Raw genomic sequence first — 18,115 nt, 5'->3', positions numbered from 1 at the left:
TCCAATATGGGCTATTTAAATGTTTCTTTTATTTACTTAATCTTTTGAGACAGACAGTATCTCACTGTTAGTTCAAGCTGGCCTTGTTCTTAACAATCTCTTTCTTCCAACTATTGAGTACCAAAGAATGCAGGGATATTCCATTTATTCCAAGCTTATATAACTTGCAGAAAAATCTCTGTAAATTTTATAGAGAAAGTCACATGTGTGTGAATATGTGAATATATGTGTACATGAATACTATTGAACAGACCCATGGCTCAATCACATCAGAATGTGTGTGAATATGTGAATATAATATGTGACATGTGTGCTATTGAGCAGACCTATAGCTCAATCACATTGGAGTGTGTGTGTGTGTGTGTGTGTGAATATGTGAATATACATGTACATGTGTGCTATTGAGCAGATCTATAGCTCAGTCACATCCGAATGGGTGTGTATATGTGAATATTTGTGTACGTGTATGCTATTGAACAGACCCATATCTCAATTACATGGGGATGTGTGTTTATGTATGAATATATGTATATATGTGTGCTATTGAACAGACCTATAGCTCAATTACATCGAGATTGACTCACTGTATTATGTCATTGATGAAAAATTAGAAAAATGTCAATAGATATTTTTACCATTCAAAGATAAGTATGCATTGTTTATTCTGTGATTGAAATTTTCTTTTGTTAAAGATAGATAATTTTCACATACAGTATACCCAGATTATTCTTGCTCCCTCTGCTCCTCCCAGTCCCTCTCCTCTGCATCAACTTTTGTCTGTCTCTTATTAGGAAAGAACAGACTTCTAAGAGATAACAACTTACCATGGAAAAATAAAATAAACTAAGATGAAGGAAAAACTATCATACCCAAGTTGTACATGGCACCCAGACAGGAGGAAAAGAGTCCCAAGAGTTGCCACAAGAGTCAGAGACCCACTGTTCTCATGGTCAGGAGTCCCTTCAAAAAACCTAAGCTACTAACAATAATATAACTCAGAGGAACTGTTGCAGAGCTCTGCAGGTCCTGTGCTTCCCATTTAAGTCCTCGTGAGCTCATATGTGCCTTGCTCAGTAGATGTGGGATTCTCATCTGTATGCTATGAATATGTTTTATTACCATTGATTATTAAAGAAGCTGTCTCAGCCAATGGTTTAGTAGAGTAAATCCAGGCAGGAAATCCAAACAGAGGTAAAGAGGCAGAGTCAGGGAGAAGCCATGTATCTGTAAAAGGAGAGGGATGCCCTGGAAACTTTACTGGTAGGCCACAGATCCACGACGATACACAGATGAATAAAAATAGGTTAATTTAAGATGTAAGAGTTAATGATAGGAAACATGACCGAATAGGCCAGAGGGGCTGGGAAATGAACACGTTGTCTCCACTTACAAAATGGTGCCCAATGTGTGACAACTACATCCACATAAAACCTGAGAGAGTTTGGGAAGAAATTCTACACACACACACACACACACACACACACACACACACACACGTCAGAGTTAAGCACGACTTCTTGGTACTCATATATTTTTCAGGCTTGGTCGCAAGCAGAGCCACAATTCTTTTAAAAGAAGGCCTCCTGGTTTCTGCTTGTTCCATGAACAAACCAAAAAGCCTTCTTAAAAGAGCTGCACAGTTTTTGCTGCTTCTGTTGAGTCAGGAAGCCTCTTTCAGGAGGCCGAGCACTTTAATGGGGTTTTGGGGCAGCATGCTGTTACTTGATGGCAGCATGTGCCAACAACTGCTTACCAGAATTGAGGTAGTGAGTGTGGCGATACACAGATTAATAGAAATGGGTTAATTTAAGATGCAAGAATTAGCTGAAATATGTATAAGATATTGACCAAACAATGTTGTAATTAATATAGTTTCTGTATTATTATTCGGGTCTGGATGACTGGGAAACGAACAAGCAGCCTCCATTTACACTCTGTTGCTTCAGAGGGCCTTGCTTTCCTGGTGTTTTCTGTTGCCACTTTCTCATAATCTTTCCATTTCTGCTACGGGGGATTCCTTGAGCTCTGAGAGGAGAGTTTTAATGGTGACCTCCAACTGTCGGACAATGATTTTGCTCCTTTGGCTTTTTGGAGAGGCCCACCACACGTATCCCAAATGAATCACACACAGACGCTTATTCTCAGTTACAAATTCCCAGCCTTAGCTTGGCTTGTTTCTTGACAACTTTTCTTAAATTATCCTGAGTAACTTTTGCCTCTGTGCATTTATCTTTCTCTATTTCTGTATACCTTTCTTTTGCTTCTTTCTCCATGGTTTGCTGTGTAGCTGGGTGATTGGCCCCTCGTGTCCTCTCCTTGATCTCTTGTTGCTCCTCTTCTTCCTTGTCTCTCCATCTGCCAGCCCTGCCTATGTTTGTTCCTGCCTCATTGTTGGATGCTCATCTAGTTATTAGCATCATCAGGTGTTTTAGACAGACACAGTAAACACAGCTTCACAGACTTAAACAAATGCAGCATAAACAAAAGTAAAACACATGAGAGTAATATTCTCCAACGTTTCCCCTTTTGTCTTTCTAAACAAAAATGAAAAGTTTTAACTTTAACATAGTAAGTCTGTATACAATACACACAATTATCGAATGAAGATTATATCCACAATGTACTAGTTCTAAATCATTGTCTCTGGTAAATTTAGAGAAAATACTCCATAATCTATCCTATCTTAATAATCCAACATTTTATACCTAACATACTTTCTATCATATCTACAAAAAACTGCAGCTATCACTATCTGGCCTTCAACTCCATTAAATGTACCAGAAGAATATAATATTATTTAAATAAGTAAAAAGTACATTGCAAACAACTTCCAAAAACTCTAGAAATGACAAGAGACATCTGAGTGCCTGAACAGTCTCCCAAAGTTCGTTTGTAATATTGGGGCATCCATCTTCTGCCTACAGGCCCTTAGTATCTCATAGACTTTTCAATGAAGCAGGAAATTCCAAAGACTGTCCTGCCTCTTTTGTCAACTTTTGTCAGTCATTTTCCTCTGTGTCCTGAGGAATGTCTGGTAGTTTCTTCTGTGAAGCCGGAATTTTGAAGGACTGTCCTACTTTATTTTAATGAAATTCATCAGTTGCTTCTTTTTCTGTCCTGCAGAATATCTGACAGTTTCTTCTGTGTCTCAGGAATCCTGAATGACCATCCCATCTTGTTTTGGCAAAATTTGCAGCAGGCACTTTTCTGTGGGTCCTGCACGACCAGTCTGCAGAGTATATAGTCATCAGTCAAAGGCAAGAGCAGTTTTTTTGCTCAGTGGCTAAACTTACCATAATGAAAATAAACTCCATAAGGAATTTCTTCAGTACCCATATCTTCTCTGAAGTAAATTGGTGCTGCTAGTAGCAGATGGGTCTCATTTCATGAAAGACACTTAGGATGGGGACGGGCTTGGAGGTTAGGTTTTGCGGGTGTCTACGGGTGGGAAGAAAGTGGGGTGTTCCACCAGGATCTGCTTAGTGCTCTGGGAATCAGGGCAGAAAGTATTAACTAAAAGTTCTATTACAGACCGGGGGATGAGACTGGGGATTGAACTTGGAAGAATGAAAGAGAGGTGAAGATCTAAGGCTATCCTGCCAGTTTCCCAGGCCTGAGTAGTCCGGAATGTTTTATGTTACCGTTTCTTTAAGCTAGTGTACTATCCCTTTAATTATCTCTGTTTTATTTGACTTGAGCATTTATTTTGTTTTACCTTAAATACCTGAGTTTCCTTCATGTCATTTCATTATTTTCTATTTGTTTAATAGATTCTAGGGTTCTTCGTGAATATGTGTAGAGATCCCGGGACTTCATTGATATCAGATCTGCAGATGCTCAAATCCCTTATATCAATTACATATCATCTGCCTATACCCTACTTACCTTCTTTCATACACTGCAAGGTACTTTTAGAATACTTACAAGAAATAATTATTGCATTATTTAGGGTATAACAATAAAAATCTGTGCAGGTTCAATATAGATACTATTTTTTCTTTCATATATTTGATTCACATAAGTAGAATTCTTTGGTGGGTTTTGCACTTTCTAGTGACATGTCACACAGATTCTACATTTTTTTTTTCAGCTTAGCAAATCTGATCTTGATATAGCTTACTGAAAATTTTTAACATGTTCTTTCTATTTTTTGGCTCTAAGAAATTTGGAATATTACTAATATTTCAATCTCTATCAAGTGTTTGTTTGTTCTTACTGTATTGGATTGTTTCCCTACATCTTTAAGCTGCTACATCTGTGGGTACATTTTGAATTCTTACCAGATAATCTGTGCATGTTCCCGTCTTCTCACACATTGGTAATATCATGATTCCTGCTGGTTTTAAGGTTATAACCATACATCAAGGGCTACACACTTGAGGAAGCAACGTTTCCATTCCTTATGGACTACCTTTGAGTAAAAACGTAATTTTTTAAAACATTTTTTAATTAATTTATTTATTATGTATACAATATTCTGTCTATATGTATGCCTGAAGAGGCCACCAGATCTCATTACAGATGGTTGTGAGCCACCATGTGGTTGCTGGGAATTGAACTCAGGACCTTTGGAGGAGCAGGCAATGCTCTTAACCACTGAGCCATCTCTCCAGCCCCGAGTAAAAATGTAATTAAATGCTATCCCAAGAATCAATGCCGAGCTGACTACCTCTCTTTGGGCTACTTTTTGGACCATTTAAATGTTCTTAGATGCTCTAGGCCCATGAAACTGCAGAGAAGACCTGTGTGACCACTGACAAGTGCACACTGGGACATGTCTGAAGCTCACAGCCAAGAAAATCACCCAATCCCTGAGTTCCTCCTGAAGTATAAAGCCACTGTAGTTTCTTAGTAACTAGATTCATTACAAGCTGTAATGAGTTCATCCTGTTGTACAGATGAACTTGACAATCACTGATTGTTCTTGAACTTGACAATCACTGATTGTTCTTGGAGACTGTATCACCACAGGGACATGGAAAATAGGGTTCTCCCAAGGTTAGGCTTTGCTGTGGAACATGTCATGTTAAATCTACAACAAAGTCTAAAGTTTCTGTTTCCCTTTCCCACAAAATGAAATTCTTTCTGTAGGTGCTGTTCTCATTGGGTTTGAAGACAAAGTGAGGTGGGTAATGCGTACTGTTCTTTCTATTCTCTGATACATTTATTTATTTATTTATTTATTTATTTATTTATTTATTTAAAATCCTGGCTGCAGTCTCCCCTCAATCTTCTCCTCCCAATTTTTCCCCCATGTCCTCAGTTTTCATACTCCAATCCACTCCTCCTTCATTTTTGTTTAGAAAAGGACAGGTTTCTCATGAGTATCAGTAAAACATGGAATATCAAGTTCTAGTAGGACCAAACACTTCCCCATGTATTGAGACTGGTTAATGTGACCTAGTATGTAAAATAGGGTCCCCCAAAACCAGTGAAAGAGTCAGAACAGCCCTGTTCTCATTGTTACGAATCCTACAAGAGGACCAAGCTACGCAGCTTTCACATATATTCAGAGTGCCTTGGTCAGTACCATGCAGGCTCCCCGGTTGTCATTTCAATCTCTGTGAGTCCCTATGAGCCCAGGTTCATTGATTCTGTGAGTTTTCTTGTGGTATTCTCGACCCTTGTGGCTCCTACAATCCTTTCTCCTCTTCAGCAGGATTCTCCCAACTCAGCTAATGTTTGCATGTGGGTCTGATTCAGTTTCCATCCATTGGCTGGATGAAGCCTCTCTAATGGCACCCGAGACAGGCAGCAGTCTGGACACAGAAGATGGCCGGTTCAGACTCTGTGCCATTGCTAGGAATCTGAGCTGCTGCCATATTTGTAGATTCATGTGATAATCCCTAGCACCAGGTTTTCACTTGACCCCGAAGTGACGTCCCCCTTCCAGTAGTCTCTCATTACTCTCCCCTCTGACACCCCATCTGACCACCCATGCTCCTGTCCCCACCTACCCTCATTCCACTCACAGACTCTTCTATTTCCACTTCCCAGGGAGATCTGGGTGTCGCCCAATGAACTTCGCAGCCATGTGTCATGACCTCACCTCTTGTTTCTAAACTCTGGTAAAGGTACTTCTGTCGGTGTCTTAAAAGGGATTATTCTCCATCTCAATTAAAAGAAGAAACACTAGACTTTGTGCATTGAGCATGCTCCAAGAGCTGAGGCATTCCTTCTAAGAGGTGCTAGCTTAACTGGAGGTTTTTAATAGGATTCTAAAAATTAGCCTGAAAACTTGCATCTCGATGTTGTTATTGTTTTTAAAAAATCTTAATGTAAATTGTTTCTTTCATTTTTTTGAGGTTTATAGTTCATTCCCTCAATACCCTTTCTCCCTTAAAACCCTCTCATATACACTTTCTTGATCTTTTCAAATTCATGTGTATGTATGTGCCTGGGTGTATCTCTAAGATGTCATGTTAATATTGATGGCTTTTGTATCTAGACAGGAGCGTTGTCTCCCATTTCCTTTTATCTTTCTATGCATAAAACACAAGCTGGTTGTTTGTATTTTCTCTTCTACATTAGAATTTGTTGGGACTAATCTTCTTTACTATAGGTCACTCTGCTAAAGAAAGCAGAATAATCTATTTATATGTCTCTCACCGGAAAGAAATTGGCCTCTAGACTCACAGTCCTGCTATAAACAGAACCAAATGTCCTTTCCAATTGGATTAAAACATAGCAGAGTGGTTAAACAGTTCAGAAAGATGTATGGCTTTGACAGAATACTTCCACAGGAAATAAGATTCTGTGATGCAATAGGAACTAGACAAAAATTTAAATATAAGGAACAATGCTTTTTAATCTTAGAAACCAGTCCTTTCTAGGTGACCATGAAAGCAGAAGATAGTACCACAAACACATTTTAAAGCACATTCTAGCTTTCATAATATTCCATAAAATAATTCTTTTATTATCATTTACATCTCTTGATACTATAACAGCTCTCTGACGTTACATTAGTTGCAGGCGAGCAGAAAGAGAAAAACCTACTCAGTTTCTGAAGAGCAATGCAGCATGAGAAAAGACAACATACTTTAAAAACGAGGAGCTGAAGTGTACTAGAAATATCTGTTTCATGACGAGAGACAATACATATAAGCTTAGGGTTAGAGAGTAAAACATCGCTGTGATATCTGACACAGTCCTTGCTGTACCAAGGACTCTAGAGAGGAATAAACTTAAACAATATATAATCAATGGCTCATACGCCAATTGTTCATTTTCCATTCTTAAATGTCCTTCAAACTAGTTCATACTTATGAGATTCTATGTGCTAACAGTCCCAAGGTACATTTACTGTAAATGAAGGTGGCACCCCATACATGACAATGTTCTCCCTCCAATGAGGAAAAGAAAAATTGCTTAGAATGTACACTCTTGAAATTTGCTATCAGGGAGCACATCAATAAATCAGAACCAAACAGGAAGAACTGTTTTGACAGAAAGTGAAGTCCACTCAGGGTTACAAATGATGGACTTTACAAAGTGCTGGATTGTATTAAAAATATAGACTATAGTGACATATTAATCCCTTAGATATATGCTTTGGCTTAGTATATATATATATATATATATATATATATATATATATATATAGAGAGAGAGAGAGAGAGAGAGAGAGCACATCACCATTTCCTAAACTAAAGATAGGTGTGTTTTGTAAAAACAAAACAAAACAAAACAAAACCAAAGTATATATTAAGTCTTCATTTGTAGATTGATTTTATCAAAGATCTTTATGTATCCGGTGAATAAATGTAGGCTTGTTTACTACCTGTAAAGCAGAGAAAAAACATTGCCAGTCAGAAAGCAGTGGGGTAGTAAAAAGCTAAAGTAATCTTTTCATATACTGTCAAGATATGTTTTCAATTATGCAGCCCGATGTCTCAAGCTAAAGAGAAGCAGGCTCTAAGAGTTTCACCGTCGAGGGACACAGGCTCCCATTCAAGAATGACACTTTGAAACCTGCACCAGAACTCCCAGGAGCTGAGCGTAATAAGACGGGCCGGGGGGGGGGGGGTGTGGGGTGGGCGGCAGCTAATTAAATCTGCTGCCGAGCATCACAATGCACTTGAGACTGTCTTCCACGGAGAGGTGCGGGTGTCACTAGATTCGAACTGAGTTTCGTGTATTTCCCCCGCAATGTATGCGACACACCACATTCTCCTTAGCACTTTATTCCTTCTAAAATGACTGTCTCCTTTTATAATTGTCCACAGCTTAGCCAGAGACATAAATTTTACAATGGCCCCAAATGATTATTTCAACAAACCTGGCCCTTCTAATTCTAAGTCTAGCACAGCCAAGTTATTGCGAAGGAAAAGTCTGGGGGAAAAATGCTTTCTAAGACACTATTTCCTTCTTTACAACAGTGAAAAGCATCAACAAAACAGACAGTGATGAAGACATTAGGAGCCTTTAATTCTTTTTATCAGTTTGTCATATATGAACCTAAGAAACCTTACATCCAAGGATCATTAAGGAATGATGAAGTTATTCATGCAAGTAAACAAAATTGTAACTTGTATAGGCATTCTTTTATACTTGAACAGGGATTTGATCAAACTTAGTAGTTTTTTAAATCTATTATAGATATAAGCATACGTATCATAACTTACTGTCGGGCTAATGGGAGATAGTATTTTCATTTTGGAGGGGAGAATTATTTTTTTCATCTTTTTTTTAAATTAAAGATAGTATTTTTCGTGCAATATATTTAATTGTTTCTATTTCATGTGTCTGGGTATTTTGCCTGCATGTATATCTGTGTATCATTTTGAGCATGCAATGACAGTGGGGGCCAGGAGAGGGCACCAACTCCCTGGACCTGGAATTAGCAGCCAGCTCCCAATCCTCTGGGAGAGCAATGATGCTCTTAGTGCCCCAACATCTCTCCAGCTACTATTTTAATAATTAAAATGTAGATATGTTAGGTTATCATTGTAAACACATGCTATGCAAACACACTTTTGAAAGAGTGGCGGAAATGATCCAGAGTTACCTTCCTCAATAAAAACGTTCAATTTTCCATAAAATAAATATTCGTAACTAACTTCTGCATTATTTTTGAAAACATTAATATGATTAACTTAGATTTCACCATAGATAATTTGATACTTGTTATGATTTTCTAGAATGTCTCCAGAAGATACATTAATTCAGATTATTGGAAACATAAAATTCAATTACAGATTTATGTAAAATGTTTAGTATGATCAGTATTTGTCCAATATCAGTTATTGATATCAAACTCAAACTTTTTTTTATATAAGACAACTTAAGACCAATTTTAGCTTCAGTTAAATGAAGTGATTTATTTTGAACTTGTGATTTTTCAAACCAAGCATTTTCTACTCGTGCTACATTTGGGGAGGGAAGGTTGGGAAGTTTTCCTTCAAAGTTACTTCACTTTTAGGCCAGGGTAAGTACCTTCAGTTTTCATTTTTGTTTATGAGAAAAACATGGGCACTAATATCTAGATGATTGTGCCTTGAACAGCCTCTGCAATTTTGCCAAGACTCATAAATAAAATCTACAATTACCTACTTTTTTTTAAAACTGGGTGACTTGGGAATATACCCAAGAGATGCCACATCAAATGACAAAAGTATCTGTTCAACTATGTTCATAGCAGCATTGTTTGTAATAGCCAAAACCTGGAAACAACCTAGATGCCCTTCAATGGAGGAATGGATGAAGAAAGTGTGGAATATATACATATTAGAGTACTACTCAGCAGTAAAAAACAATGACTTCTCGAATTTTGCGTGCAAATGGATGGAAATAGAAAACACTATCCTGAGTGAGGTATCCCAGACCCAAAAAGAGGAACATGGGATGTACTCACTCATAATCGGTTTCTAGCCATAAATAAAAGACATTAAGCATATAATGTGTGATCCTATAGAAGTTAAATAAGAAAGTGAACCCAAAGAAAATCATATAGTCATACGCATGGAGAGGGGGAAGTAGACAAGATTGCAGGACAAAAACTGGGAACTTGCGGGTGAGGTGGCATGGGGCAAAGGGGAAATGGGATGAGAAATATGAGAAGGGGAGGATGGGAGGAGCTCGGGGGATTGGGATGGTTGGGATATAGGAAGGATGGATACGGGAGCAGCGAAGTATATATCCTATCTAAGGGAGCCATCTTAGGGTTGGCAAGAGACTTGACTCTTGAGGGGTTCGCAGGTGTCCAGGAATATGTCCCCAGCTGGTACCTTGGGCAACTAAGGAGAGGGAACCTGAAATGACCCTATCCTATACTGATGAATATCTTGCATATCACCTTAGAACCTTCATCTGGCGATGGATCGAGGTAGAGACAGAGTCTCAATTTGGAGCAACGGTCTGAGCTCTTAAGGTCCAAATGAGGAGCAGAAGGAGGGAGAACATGAGCAAAAAATCAGGACCACGAGGGATGCACCCACCCACTGTGACAGTGGAACTGATTTATTGGGAGCCCACCAAGGCCAGCTGGTCTGGGACTGAATAAGCATGGGTTGATTCCGGACTCTCTGAGCATGGCGGTCAATGAAGACTGATGAGAAGCCAAGGACAATGGCACTAGGTTTTGATCCTAATACATGAACTGGCTTTGTGGGAGCTTAGCCTGTTTGGACGCTCACCTTTCTGGACGTAGATAGAAGGACCTTGGTCTTCCTGTAGGGCAGGGAATTTGGACTGCTCTTCAGTATCGAGAGGGAGGGGGAATGGAGTGGGGGGAGGAGAAGAGGAGTGGGGATAGGGGGAGGGAAATGGGGGGAGGGGGCAATATTTGGGAGGAGGGGAGGGAAATGGGAAACGGGGAGCAGGTGGAAATTTTAATTAAAATTTAAAAAAAAAATAAAAAATAAAAAAATAAAAAAAATAAAACTGGGTGACTCAATAAATTAAATAGCTGATTTTCTTGTAATTTTTATGTTCTAATTTTCACATAGTGATTTTTAGTTTGTCATCGGAATGTCATGTTATTGACCCATGACTGGGAAAAGACCTGGCTGACATGTACATTTAAGTTTTATGAAGATAGTTTGTTGACCTCTGTGGTTCATCAAAATCTGTATATGCCTGCATCTTCATCTTTTTGTCTTGCTCTTATTATTTTCAACCTATTGAAATTCTGTAATTGTAATTTCACAAATTATTTGTAATTTTTAATTACTGACATAAAATGAATAAATGAGTAAGTCTAAATTTGGACAAAAGCTCTATTTGCACTAATTTTACAATGGTCATAATTTCAATCATTTGTTTCTTAATTCATAAACTTATCAAAAATTGAGATATTTATTAAGATATTGTATTTGACTAACCATCTCTGAAAATATGTTTTGCCCTAATTTATAACCATTTTGATAAGATTAAAATATTTTAAAGCATACATACTGTTCTGGAACACTTACTTATTTTCCATTCTTGGATCTGCAAGCACAGTATGAAATCATAAAAGCAACAAACATCACCGCTCCAACCCCAAGCAAGGCCTTTTCAACCAGGCCAAGAAGATTTATCTTCCCAGTCACTTGATTTCTGAACATTTCTGCTTTCTCATCGCCAATAGTTCCAGTCTGTAACCAAGTTGACAATTAATATTATGGGAGTAAATGAATGAAACAAAATAAGTCTATACCATCTTCTTCTTTAAACCCATGCATAGGTATCAGCTGCATCAGCCAGTCAGTAAAATTCACTTTGTATCTACAAGTAGACACACTGCACAAGCCAGTGAACCATAGAGATGCCCATCCCACTTTGATCATGCTGGATAGAACTAAGCAATGAACTACCATTCATTTGATTGTAGGAATTCTTTGAAATATTCCACAGCTTTCCTAATTCTGCTTCCTGGTGTCAGGGAGAAACTGCAGCTATACTTGCTGTGAGGGTTTATGCAAAACACTTTCTAATTCTGTGATTAATCACTTTAGCAGTTCACAGGACATAGTTTATCAGCCAATTGTCAGTCTATTCTAATATGTCCTCTTTAGGAATAATTGATTTCTTATTACCACTGTTATATTCAATGAGTCTTGAATTCTGCAGTATTACATGTATGCATGTTTCTTTCTTTACTATGACAAGTAAAATATACAAAATTATTTGTCTGTCTAAAAAATAAACCATAAAACATATCAAACACTTCTGTGTAATATAGTTTTTATTCTAATAGATGTAACAAAGTGTAAGATCATATTTATAGAAAATGTAAATACATCCTCAAATATTATTATACACATGTCATTTTAAATATCAAAAGTTTTTACAGAAAATTGTTGTTAATGAATAATAAAATACTAACCTCATTAAGCCAAAGTATAGGTACAATATAATTTCTCTTCAGATTCTTCAATGCTCTATAATACACAGCAAAAAAATTTATTGGTATATTTTTACATATGGAAAATACGTTTCAAATTAATAATTTTTCAGAATTCGATTAGTCTTTTGATTGTTCAAGTTCCTTGATTTTATTCTGTTCAATGAATCAATTTTAACACAGATGTTTTTCAGACTGCCCATTCATATAATCTAATGTATATTTCTTATTGGATTATTGGTTTATAGCTATAAATTTTAATCTAAGAAAGTATATGACCTAGAAGTTACTGCAGTAGTAATAATTGGATATAATGTACGTAAGAGGTGCCCCCAATAACATCCAACTAACAGTAGTTGAAATATCTAAAGGCCATTTAACAAGCACTAGATGTGATTCTTCAAGTAAAAAGTGTCTCATTTATGTAATAATTGTGTAATGGCATAACGATGAAAAGCCAGAAGACGTCGTTTCTGCTTTCACTAACACCAATCTACTCACATTTTTGCAAGAAATGCTACTGATTGCTTAAAAACAAAGTTAAGGAGACTCACTCGATTTTTTTGGCTGGCTTGACCAGTATGTTCACCTGCAGTCGTTTTGCAAACTGTAGAGTGAATCCAGTTATCTAAAAAGGGCAAAGTTAAATAATTACAAGTTTCTAAAACATTCTTTTATAACAGTCAGATTTTACCTTTTCTGTGACACAAAAAGTCCTTTTAAATTTGAAATGGAAGAATTCTTAAAGCTGGGAAATTAGATTCTATAAAACCTTTTGTGTAAGTACATGTAATCATGTTCAACATGCATATGTATAAACATGCTGACCTACATATATAATATATGTATGTATATATACATACACATATACGGAGAAAGACATAACATATGCTTGTATATACATACATACATACATATATTTGGAGAAAGAGAAAAAATTTTCTTGAATTAGCATTGTTTAAATTATCAAATCTACACAATTTCGTTTTGAAGAAATCAAAAACATTAGTAAAGCAATTTAAAAAGGCAAACTCAGATATTTAATTTAGTTCCTGAACTATGTGTTCAAATTTTTATTTTGTTACAGTTCACATATTAGTAAAAAGCAATGTTACAAACTTCCATTATTTTAGCAGAAATGAGTTTCCTGCAGTTATTAGATGCTGAGAGCTACTCGCAGAGCTTACAGGCCTGGTAAATGTTAGACTACTGAGCTACAAACATAAAAAAATCAAGATAATTTAAATGTTAATAGTAGTTCTATGGCAGCTTTACACATTTTTCTTCTCATAGATTTTGTCTGAAACTTACATATAATCATAATATCTTAAGTCCCTGCTAGCAGTGATTCCTCAAAAAAAAAAATACCAGTAAAGTAAAATAATGATGATGATATGTATACAATTGTAAGGTAACTACAGTAAATTTTACAATTATAATTTCGGTTCCGAGGGTCAGTAAAAGTCTTATAAGGTTTCATGTGTTAAAATCAAAATTGATTTCCATGCCATTTTTACATTCAAATAGGAGGAAATAAGTCCTAGTTTCCTTGGCAGTTCCAGTGATCTTGCAGATATGATTCAAGATTATGAAGCAATTTATTTTCTTAAATTTTTAGACTATTATCCAAGTCAGATCAATAAGACAGTGACTTACAGGTTCCACATCCAAGTATGTCCTATGCTCTTCTTCATTTGGACTTAGGCCTTCGATAGGTTCTGATATATCAGGACTTGCATGCAGGAAATGTGGAAGGGAAATGTACACAGGCTTTCCTGAAAACATATTTTAAGAGACAATTAGAAATAGATTACTTTATATTTCGTATGTTGTTTAGAATATTTGCTAGAGCATGAAGCTTTTATAGGTTACTATGTTTGTTTTTGAAATGCAGAGGCAAGAGCATTACATCTGGTCATTATTATGCAAAACAACATAAAATCTGTGGTATCTCATTAAGTAGCCAGTTGATGTCTGTTTCTTCACACACTAAATTCCAGAATTCAAATGTTCACCACTAAACCAAATTAGACCGACGTTCATATGGGCTTGGTCCATGTTCTCAGAGTCCAATGATGCTATGGCAGCACTGCCTGTCTGCCTGGTTTGTTTTTTCTCTATTCTCATTGTACTATAGAGTGTGTAAACAAGACAAGCATGACAGCTTTTCACTTCTTTCTTTAGGCACATAATGAAAGTGTATTTAATTTTATTCTCTATTTTCCAAGGGCAAAAAGCTACAACCATTGCAGATGGTTAGGAGGCTTGATGTATCTTGAAAAATTTCCTTTTTCCCTAACCATCAAAACAACATGGTATAATAGCAGTGTGGTTTTCCTAATAGCCAACTTTGCTATACTGAAACATCCCAGAAGCCTAAAAATAACTTATACAGGCATGAAATCCACTGCCACCGAAGGTTACCTTCTGTTACCATTGTCTCATTTTAAATCTTCAATAAAAAAGAATTATGGGTGTTTGTCAGGATACACATTCTTATTCATCTATCTCCTGTCCCTGGGATTCTTCTGCCTAACTAGCAGCCCTTATTCAAGCTTTCTTGTCCCAGGAAATGAAACAATTTATTTTCTTCAAATTTTAGACTATTATCCAAATCAGATCAATAAGACAATGGCTTACAGGTTCCACATTCAAGTATGTCCTATGCTCTTCTTCGTTTGGATTTAAGCCTTCGATAAGTTCTGAAATATCAGGACTTGCATGCAGGAAATGTCGAAGAGGAATTTCTTTCCCCCCTTCTCTAGTATGGTGTCCATTACACTTTCAAAACTGCACACACACATGATGTACAGCCACACACACACACACAGACATACACACACGATGTACAGCCACACACACTCACACAGACACACACACAGCCACTCACTCAGAGACACATACACGATGTACAGCCACACACACACACACAGCCACACACACAAGATGCACAGCCACAGCACACACACACACACACAGACACACACAGACGATACACAGCCAGACACACACACCGGAGAAGGAGAGATTTAACTCTATATTCTGCATATAAGAAAGTTTGTGATATGTATCTTCTTGAATATGGCTTATTTTCATAATACAATGTATTATGTATTAGCTCTATCTAATTTTTTATATGTTACAACTTATGAATAAAACTCCCAAACATTATTAAATAAAAAATCTGCAGGAGCTTTGATAATGAGCATATCTTTATACCTTCTTTGCATTTTCCAATATCTAGCACGCCATATGATGTACAGTTGTTTGAGACGATAGTTTCAGTGCAGAAACAGTGGTTGTCTGGATTCTGGACTGGTGATGCAAAGGCCTTGGCTGGAAGAACAAATCTATACACGGGGATTCCTTTAAGGTTAACATCAGACCCAAACACGGCGTAGATGGACCTACATGGATATTTGAAGAAAGAGTTTCATTCTATGAGCCTGAATCCCATTCTGCAGATCTGATTCTATTTGTTAAATCTAGTTTATATTCTTGGTTTAATTTAGAAACAGTCACACATTCCTGATGGAATTATTCTTAGAAAAAATTGTTGATTTTTTTTTCTTTTTTTTCAGTTTACAGCATACCATGTTTAAAATCATGTTTAAAAAACAGGAATTCTTTAGTTCTTAAAAATCTTCTAGGGTCAAGTTTACATGTTAACTGTTACAGGGAATAAATATCAGAGATGATTCTCATAGTTAAATTCATCTATGAAACAAATATGTATATGACTTATTCAAATTCTTTATTTGTGCTCAATTTAAATGAAATTTCCATCATTCAAAAAGAGCTTAAAGGAATAGCTACTCACCTGGTGGTGTGTGTGCAGATCTCTACCATTCAGTCTTTGCCCTCCATGCCTTTTGCAGTGTGTCACAACTCATTTGATAATCTCTCTGACCCCCAGCCAAGCCTATGCGAAGCAGCCTTGTTCTCAGAAGCTTTATACATAGGGTAATGATTCTGAGGAGTCTAAAGATTGCTTGTAGTCTCATCTTCAGTGAAAGGACTGAGGATTAGGGGTAGTTGGGTGGGATCCAGTACTCATGGGTATATCCTAAAACCCTCAAGTTTAAAAACAATTTTGCTGTGTGAATCATTAACACAGCCTTCTAACAAAAGCATCTTAAAAAAATCAAGAGAAATATTTGTCCATCTTTTTAAAATAATGTAAATAACGAGGCCATCCATTCTTTCCTTTAAGACTGGAATGGAAAAGTCTAATGTTTGCCTTCCAGAAACTTACCTGCAAATGTCAGAGGAGAAAAACTGCAGCACCCGAGACTTCTCAACAAAAGGAGGGAAAGAGGCCGCGTCTGTTAGAGATCAAGCCAATGACAAGTTTTTTTATGTGATGTGAACCGGAGCAAAGTCTAGAAATCGCTCTTTCCAGTGTAGTCAGGAAAAATAAAACATGAATTGTATGTACGATTTTAAAGTTACCAGTGGGTTAGCTGTCTTCAGAAAATAAAAAGTTATATTTCATTTATTCAAGCATATACATGTTATTGTTTTAAACATATAATCAAGTATCTTTCATTGTCATGGTAACGCATACTTAGAGCACATTTCAATCATAATGGATGTGACAGCTATCTTTGTCAATTTGATGAAGCCTAGAGTGATGTGAGTGGGAAATCTCCATTGAAGAGTTGCCTGGATCATATTGAACCATGAGTCTGTCTGCAAAGGGTGTGGTGGTTTGAATGAGAATGGCCCCTTAGCTGGGTAGTAGTGGCACAAACATTTAATCCCAGCACACAGAGAAATATCTCTGTGAATTGAAGTCCAGCCTGGTTTAAAGAGTGAGTTCGAGCCGGGCGATGGTGGCGCACGCCTTTAATCCCAGCACTCGGGAGGCAGAGGCAGGCGGATCTCTGTGAGTTCGAGACCAGCCTGGTCTGCAGAGCTAGTTCCAGGACAGGCTCCAAAGCCACAGAGAAACTCTGTCTCGAAAAAACCAAAAAAAAAAAAAAAAAAAAAAAGAGTGAGTTCGAGGATGGGCAAATCTACACAGAAAAACCCTATCTCAAGCAAACAACAAATATAACCCCAAACAAACAAACAAAGGCCCCTATATGCTTGACTTTGAATGCTTAGTCATCAGAGAATGGCTCTAAGTGGGAGGGATTATTTAGGGTCTTGTTGGAGTAGGTGTGGCATTGCTGGAGGAAATATACCACTGAGGGTGGGTTTTCAGGTCTCAAGAACGAAAACCAGGCCCAGTGGCTCACTCTTACTGCTCCCTGTAGTTCAGGATGTAGAATTCTAATTTTTTCAATATCATGTTTCCCTGCATGCAGTCATGTGCCCCTCCCTTGTGACACAGGACTAAACCTCTGAAATTATAAGACAGCCCCACATAAATGGTTTCCTTTATAAGAGTTGTCATGGTTACACTGTCTATTCACAGCAATAGAATACTAAGACAGAAGTTTGTCTCAGGAATTGGTATTGCTTCGACAGACCTGACTATGCTGCTTCTTGACAAAATGTGGAGTTTGGGACTTTGGCTTAGAAAAGCAGTGGAATGCTTTAAGTAGAGCTAAATGAGACATATTGATAGGAGCATGGAAGACATGATTTAAACTGTGGGGCTTGTCTCAATAGGGTGAAGAGAAACAGAATATTAGTAAGTCACTTTGAGACCATTCCTATGATATTTTGGCATCTTCATTGTTGAACCAAGGTCTCTTACTGGGACCTGAAGCCTACTGGATTGGCCAGGCAGGCCAGCCAATGAGCTCCAGGGATCCACTCCTCTCAACTTTCCCAGAT

At 37.2% G+C, this 18,115-nt stretch overlaps 1 protein-coding gene across 8 annotated transcripts in view; it reads right to left on the bottom strand.

Moving 5' to 3' along the window:
- Positions 1-18,115, bottom strand: part of Cd36 (CD36 molecule) — a 196,621-nt gene that overhangs the window by 109,333 nt on the left and 69,173 nt on the right. For all 8 annotated transcript variants that reach the window (XM_057758756.1, XM_057758751.1, XM_057758754.1 and 5 more), the window contains 6 exons: positions 16,584-16,653; positions 15,548-15,735; positions 13,985-14,103; positions 12,883-12,956; positions 12,311-12,365; positions 11,411-11,579 (listed from right to left, as the gene is read on the bottom strand). In XM_057758756.1, coding sequence (XP_057614739.1) covers positions 11,415-11,579; positions 12,311-12,365; positions 12,883-12,956; positions 13,985-14,103; positions 15,548-15,735; positions 16,584-16,653 — 671 coding nt within the window. In that variant the 3' untranslated portion in view covers positions 11,411-11,414. The remainder of the gene's footprint in view (positions 1-11,410; positions 11,580-12,310; positions 12,366-12,882; positions 12,957-13,984; positions 14,104-15,547; positions 15,736-16,583; positions 16,654-18,115) is intronic.

The sequence above is a fragment of the Chionomys nivalis genome, chromosome 26, assembly GCF_950005125.1.
Source record: "Chionomys nivalis chromosome 26, mChiNiv1.1, whole genome shotgun sequence".
NCBI classification, from domain to species: domain Eukaryota; kingdom Metazoa; phylum Chordata; class Mammalia; order Rodentia; family Cricetidae; genus Chionomys; species Chionomys nivalis.
The sequence above is the reverse complement of the archived record's forward strand: the minus strand, read 5'-3'. Positions and strand labels throughout refer to the sequence as shown.